The sequence below is a fragment of the Otolemur garnettii genome, unplaced genomic scaffold, assembly GCF_000181295.1.
Source record: "Otolemur garnettii isolate 467f Iridium unplaced genomic scaffold, OtoGar3 scaffold00078, whole genome shotgun sequence".
Classification (NCBI taxonomy): Eukaryota; Metazoa; Chordata; class Mammalia; order Primates; family Galagidae; genus Otolemur; species Otolemur garnettii.
In genome coordinates, this window is record NW_003852473.1 from 1386926 (window position 1) to 1394516 (window position 7591).

The window sequence follows — 7591 nt, forward strand, 5'->3', positions numbered from 1 at the left end:
GCCTTAGCCGGTTGAGCCACAGGCGCCGAGCCTTCTTTACCTTTTCAATCTACCCTTCAAACTGCTGCAATGTGATCTTTCAAAATCATAACTAATCACTTTGGCACACAAATCTTCCAATAAAAATAAAGGTGTGAGTTATTCAGAGGTTTCTCATCACCTATAAAAGTTCAATCGTTCTAGCTAGTTGATATTGAGGCCCAGCATCTCTGGCAGCGGGCACTTCCCACTGTATTACTGAATAATACCTGTATGTTACCTCCCAAACACACCATATACCCTCGCTCAGCTGACCCGTGTGCATGCTGTCCCTCTTCACTCCTCCTCTATCATCCCCACTAACTCTCTTATAAAGCCTGCCAACATTTTCACACTGAGTTTACCTTTGTACTTTCTGTATACTACTATTAATGAACGAACATGTACCTCATTGATACTGCCACCATTTGTCATCAGCAAAAGCTGCTATCAACTATATGATGCATTATTTCATGTATCACTAAGAAAAAAACATGCTGCCACTTAAACCCTATCATGACTCATTAAGACACACTCCAATGTCAGCTGCTTAAATGAGAAAGATATACAATTAAGAATCAATAAAATGTGATGTTCATTTACTTAACTGCTATCGACAAGACTAAATTTCCTTCATTTCTTTTTTCTTGAGACAGAGTCTCACTTGTTCTCCAAGGCTAGAGTGCTGTGGTATTAGCCTAGCAGCCTTAAATTCTTGGACTCAAGTAATCCCCCTGCCTCAGCCTCCCAAGTAGCTATAACAACTACTGTGTCACAAGCCTTGGCTAATTTTTCTATTTTTGTAGAGATGGGGTCTCACTCTCACTCAGGCTGGCCTCTGACTTCAAGTGATCCTCCTGTTTCGGCTTCACAGACTGCTAGGACTCACTACAGGTGTGAGCCACCATGCCCAGCCTACAAAGATCTTTTTAGTACGTAGATTTAAAAAATACAGTTTATTAAGTTATTGTTAAAACTGTGACTGGGATTGCTTTTTATAGGAAATCCTTTGAAAAATATGGACTACCATAAATACTAAACATAGAGTGGTGATTCAAATGCAAAATCATTTATATATATTTGCAAGTTTTAAATACTTTACATATGAAATAGGCTTCAATACATATTCCTCTACATAAGCCAATGAGAAGCAGAGTGTTTATTTTGAATGCCTAAACATATGTGATTATGCTGTTGAGTACACATTTGAAAAATGACCCACTTAAACCCTGCCAGGAGAAAAAATCAAAACACTTTTTATGAAAAGGGAAAGGGTTTTACTAAAATGCCTTTTCTTTATCCCAGAGATATTTGTTTCTAACTTACAATGAAGTTATATGTAACTTTGGGCTGGTTAATCTATTGCATGCTTTATTCTCTTCTTCAATTACATGAAGATGGAAGTAGCGTCTCGGTTATTGTGGATTAAATGAGTTAATGGATGTATTAAATGTAATGCATGTAAAGCCTCTGGAAGAGTTCATGCCCTACAGTATGCACTCAATAAATGTTTGCTGCTTCCATTCTTATTACCCATTAGGTCTTACTAAATAATGCCTGATAAGGAGTAATCCACAGCCTCCAGGTCCTTGGATCAGTGAACCTGAAGGTCATAATAGAATCAACAAGTTCAATGAGGCAAAGGCATAAAGACCTAGTTTTTCTGCCAGGAATGCATCTCAGATGGAAAAAAGGTAAATCAAGAAAATCAAGTAGGCGTTCTCCATAGTAAAAATGGGGAATTCTTACATTGCAAAAGCAAAACCAAGGGTATAAACAGAGATGGAGGAAGGAGGCAGTGAGGGTCAGCCTATCACTTCAGAAGACTCTGAAACTGCACTTCCAAAACTTTGAAAACCTTGTTATTCCCCATCTGTAAAATGCCATCCTCTTCAAAATGGCAACATTGCTAGAAACAGTAACAAGAGGAATACTCCGAACTTGTCTCCCCGATCTCCAGCAGGTCAAATACAACCCCAAACATGATATATAGTGATACTTTGATTGTCTGGAGATCCTGCAAAAATGGAGACTGTAATTCAGGGTAAGGCTTGAGATTCTACATTTCTAAGAGATCTGCAAGTGATGTTGACACAGCTGGTCCATAGACCACACTGTGAGCAGAAGTGCAGTACCGTGTAAGAATTATTCCACAAATGGGGACCTTGAAGCTGGGAAAAGTAAACTACCCAAGACCAAGGAGCTAAATAAATAGTGAGGTTGATATTTCAACCTGGTCTGTGTTAAGTCCCAGCTCGTGATAATCTTTCTACTATACCACAGCCTATTCAAGAAAGTCAAAGAACAGACGCTGGACCCTAGGCAAACTTTCTGGGCATGCTTAAGTTACAGGTGTCCCTAAATCCCAAACAGACGCGCCCACGAGAAACTCCACAGTCAATCGGCAGGAGTTACTGAAAGGTGTGAGCAGCGCGAGAGCGGGGCGCATCCTAAGTGGCCGCCGCTTCACCAATCACTTCTACCTCTCCTTGCTCGCTTTGCTATCTACGGAAACCCTCCGTCCACGCTTGCAAACTGCTGGGACCTTCCAAGTTCACACACACCCCCCAACACAGCCTAGTTTTGGAGACCCTCAGGGACATGTGACCATGGGGCCTCAGGGCCTGCCGGTCCACCTCTGAGGCTTTCCCGGGGAGGCGCGCACACCTTCAAAATCTCGGTCCCCGGGGCCCCGAGACAGAAAGGGGCCGCAAGGGGCGGCGACACCTCGAGCCCGAGGCTCACGCGGAGCCGGGTGGGCTCCGGGGCGGGCCGAGAGCAAGGCGGGGACGGGGCGGAGAGGCCGGGTTCCCGAGCCGGGAGACCGGAAGGGAACGCCGGGAAGGGGAGGGCTGGGGGCGGCGGTTACAAACCCTACACGCCAAAAAAGGCGCGCTCTCTTGTTTGGTCGCACTTACCTCCCCCGTACACGCCGCCGCTCATAGCTGCTGTCAGCGCGACTCCTACGCTAAATACCGAGCGAAGTGACTGCGGCGACTGCAGGTCCGGAGAAGCGCTAACCCCCGACCCTCTCAACTTCTACCGCCACCCCCCTCGGGCAACAAAGCGACGTCCACACACCCCGGCGCGCAGGCACACTTGCTGGCTCCTCATATCAGCCAATCACGAAGGCCCCAGCCTATGTCCAGCCAATCAGAACGCAGCTGTGTCGCTTCCCTGCCGCGGTCGGGCCAGTTTAGCCAATCGAAGGCAGCCATGGGGGCGGGGAAAGGCGAAAGCGACGGAAGGAGGGAGGGAGTTGGGTTGCGGGTCTGGAGAGGGAGGAGCCTGCCGGATGGGCGGGAGGGTGGGCGGAGGGAGCGCAGGGAGGAGGACTGTGCAGCAGGGGAGTCCGGGACGCCTCGAGGGGTATGACTGGGCGCCGAGGAGCCCCGGGAACCCGCGTAGAGGAGGGTGGTCCCCCGGAAATAGTTTGGAGGTGGAGAGACTGTCTCCAAGCAGCGATTCCCTTCCAGTGATTGTACTGATGTGAAAAAAAATAATTTTCAAGTAATATAACTTTTAGGTTGAAAAAAATGTGCTCTCTTTTGAGGTAGGAGGAATCGGATTTTTTGAATGGTTACTAATAATTAAAAGAAGAAAGACACGATCATTGTCCCAACCAAACTTAGGTAGCGCTTTAAAAATCATAAAAAGGTGTTATCAATTTCTCACCTGCGGCCTTAAGGCGGCTACATGTGGCCCTCCAGATCGTCAAACTTCACAGAACAAATCCTTTTATTAGAGGGATTTGTTTTGTAAGATTTGTATTGAGTCAGAAGGCCGATCTAAAGCATCCAGAAGGTCACATGTATCCCCAAGGCTGTGGGTTCCCCATCCCCGAATCGATCTTTATTCAAACAAGCACCTAATCCTCAATACATTCCCAGTCTGCCTACTGTTCTTAGTCCTGTTTCTACCAGCGCATTCCACTTCTCACCTGGATTGCCACAACAACCTTCGCTCTGCCCCTTTGCCACTCTGCAGGCAGGTCCAGCTGTAAAGACGCCCAAATCTGTTCTAGCTCTCTGGGAAGCTGAGGCTTGATCCTGGGAAGGATCGCTTGAACTCTGGAGTTCTAGCCCAGTCTGAGCAAGAGTGAGACCCGATCTCTACTAAAAATAGAAAAATTACCTGGGCCTGTAATCCCAGCTACTAGAGAGGCTGAAGCAAGAGGATCGCTGGAGCCCAGGAGTTGGAGGTTGCTGTGAGCTATGACACCAGAGCACTCTACCCAGGGTGTCAGAGTAAGACTGTCTCAAAACAAAACAAAAAAACCCTGCCCAAATCTGATCCTGTTAAAGGACCTTAAGATTGTTGCAAAACCTTATAATTGATGACAGTTCTTAAATTGGTACATTTAGAGTCTAGACCTGTAGGATGTACTCTTAACTTGAGGAGCAATTGACCTAAATATCATCAGTCTCTGCCAGCAGGGTGACAGAGAGTGATGGGCAGTAGGGTGGAAAACAAGATTAGGGAGAAAACATTTGCATTCATTGGACAATATAATCAGAGGATACCTAATCATTTAGAAAACCCCGTTAACCCAATGAGGTAATGTAGAAGTCAGCAATGAGATGATACAGGGGCCAGAGGTCAGGGCCAAATCTAATAGGCTTCTTTTTTAGTATGCCCTGTAAGCTAAGAATGATTATTCTGTTTTTAATTTTTTTTTTTTGGACGATCTCACTCTGTTGCCCTGGGTAGAGGGCCGTAGCGTCATAGCTCACAGCAACTTCAAACTCTTGGGCTTAAGTGATCCTCTTGTTTTAGCCTCTTGAGTAGCTAGGATTACAGGGCCTGGCCAAAATGCCCGCTATTTTTAGAGACAAGGTCTAGCTGTTGCTCAGGCTGGTCTTGAGCTTAAGTGATCCACCCACCCTGGCCTCCCAGAGCATTTTTAAATGGTTTTTAAAAATGTTTTTAAGAATAATATGTAAAAATTATATGAAATTTACATTTCAGTGACCTTGAACTGAGTTTTATTGAAATACTGCTGAACTTATTCATTTATATTTGCATTTGCTCTGTGAGGGCAGAGTACTTGCCAGGCAGAGATCATCTTGCCCACTGAACTGGAGAATTTATTACATTTGGACCCTTCACAGAAGGAGTTTGCTGACCCCTGAGATAAGGCGTGTGGTGTACCTCTCACAGCTTGTTTACCTACTCTGTTAACTGTTGTCCTGTGATTATAGCTCTTACTGTACACGCACACCAGCTCCCAAAATCTTTGTTTCCAACTCTGTTTTTGTGTTGTGTTTGCCAAATAAAGATGGTGAATTATAAAATCTTGTGATACTGTCTAATAATTAAATATTGAAGAGATACTATTTGTGAGTTTGTAATACACAGTAAGCCATTTAAATCAATTTAGCATTTAAATGCCAAGAATGTCATATATATCAAATTAAATAGATTATGTAGATTGAAATCTCTCTTCAGTACTATTTTCAACTGTCCCAGTGGCAGTCTGCCTGGGCTCTTGGTGTGCTCTTGATCAAAGAATGACCAAACACACTGAAGTGCAAAGTGCCAGGTCTAACCTCTTGGTGGACTCTTATCTTAGTTCTTTGGCTCTTTGTTTGGAAAAATCACAAGTAGGGCCAATGTGACAGAGTGCCAATGCAAAAAGCATTTTCACCAGCAGCCTTTTATTTTAGAATGGAATGGGTCTATCTCAGAAAATGGTCTGTTTCTCTTGCCTTGGGTAGAGTGCTGTGGCATCATAGCTCACAGCAACCTCAAATTCTTGGCCTTGAGTGATCTTCGCCTCAGCCGCTCAAGTAGCTGGGACTACAGGCATGCTAGTTTTTCTATTTTTAGTAGAGACAGGGATGAGGGGTCTCACTCTCACTCAGGCTGGTCTTGAACTCCTGAGCTCAAGGATGCTCCTGCCTCAGCCTCCCAGAGTGCTGGGAATACAGATGTGATCCACCATGCCTGGCCTTAAATGAACTTCAAAGGAAATAAACTTCTTTACAGTAAAATCTGTTGTGTTAAGACTAATCACATGTTGATACATATAAAAGTGCACACCTAAGCCTTTGATAAATTTCAGTCAACAAAAAGTGTAATAGGACACTAAGATGATTGACTCTGAAGTATTGTGTTGCTGGAAGATGGTATTGCTCAGAAAGAAAACCTATCAGCATTTTAAGAGAACAATGTTGGAAGACTGTTCATCCTCGGTGATAATGACATTATTTCCTTTGAGATGAGCCTTACAGTAGTTTGTTTTCTTCAATTTTTAGAAATTAGCAAAACTAATTAAAAATACATTAGAAGAAAATTACTAACCTTGAGAATCTATTTTATGAAATATAAAATATCTGAGGGTTGGGGAATCTTTGCATTAATATTTGTCTTCTGTAACCTAATGTTTTCATTAAAGTCTTGGCTCAGCCTATATTAATGTTACCAATAACTAGTCTGATTAAAAAATAATAACAACATCTCAAGGTTATCTGTTACTTCAATTCTCAAGGGCACAACATAATATCAATGCTTATTTTTTCCCCTAAACCAGTATATATATATTATATATTTTTCCCCTAAACCAGTATATATATATAAGTATGTTAACCTAAAAACAAAAGATGTTGAAGTAACATATATATAAATTTGTTTAGCCCAAAGTATGTGCTTAGACGATTCTGAATCCAGACCTCTAAAAACAAATGCCCTTTCAGAAATCCTTTGTAATATTCAATTATCAGGCATTTCTTCTGGATCCAGGTGCAACACTTGGATTTGCCTCACGAGGTCGCTGCTCTTCCATTCTTGGAACTCTACAACGGACAGCCTCACAATGGGGCAGCCTCACCAGTGCAGTCAGTACTCAGATTATGGAGTTCCAGCAGTCATTTCAAAACGTTACTGATATTGTCTTCTGTCTCAGCTTTTATTAAGTTCGGTATTGAAAAATATATATTGCAACTATTATTCATGGAAGTTAGGAAACAAATCCAGAGGATTATCAATCTCTTAGTAAGAAATAACACAAAAATTTATGTACATGTAGAATTATTTTATTTCACACTGCAAAATATCCAATTATTTTGTAATTAAAGTTAGCAATTATGAAAAGTAATTTCCAATATGGACTTTTTTGTGTGAATTTGTAAGTCATTATAAATCATTGCAAATACCGTTGTCTGGTTATTCCAAAAATGTAATACTCAAACACTAGTGAGTAAAGGGTAAAAGTCGCAATGTAAGGTTTTCCAACAGTAGAAATATAATCAGTTAGATTCACATATGTGTTTGCCATTAAAATAGCAAGAGATTTGCTAACCATTTCAATAATATGACCTAGGTATACAAAGAAGCAAATAAAAGTATGTTTGGTCATAGCTGGTACCCTTATAACAGACTAATAGGTTTGTTATATAATTAACATGTGTTTCCAAAAAGACAAAAAGAGAGAAAAAAAAGAAGGGCTATATGCTCTGTGAATTTTACAAATCTATACCGTTATTTAATTATTGCTTTAGAAAGTCTTCTCTTTGCTCATTTACCATGGCTCTTTTGAGAAGTCACAAGGCTGGCTCGGCACCTGTGGCTCAAG

At 42.2% G+C, this 7591-nt stretch overlaps 1 protein-coding gene across 1 annotated transcript in view; it reads right to left on the bottom strand.

Annotated features, from left to right (window-relative positions):
- Window positions 1–3164, bottom strand: part of ACTL6A (actin like 6A) — a 23431-nt gene extending 20267 nt beyond the window's left edge. Inside the window, exon 1 of the mRNA XM_003794277.2 lies at window positions 2937–3164. Coding sequence (XP_003794325.1) covers window positions 2937–2961 — 25 coding nt within the window. The 5' untranslated portion in view covers window positions 2962–3164. The remainder of the gene's footprint in view (window positions 1–2936) is intronic.
- Window positions 3165–7591: the final 4427 nt, after the last annotated feature.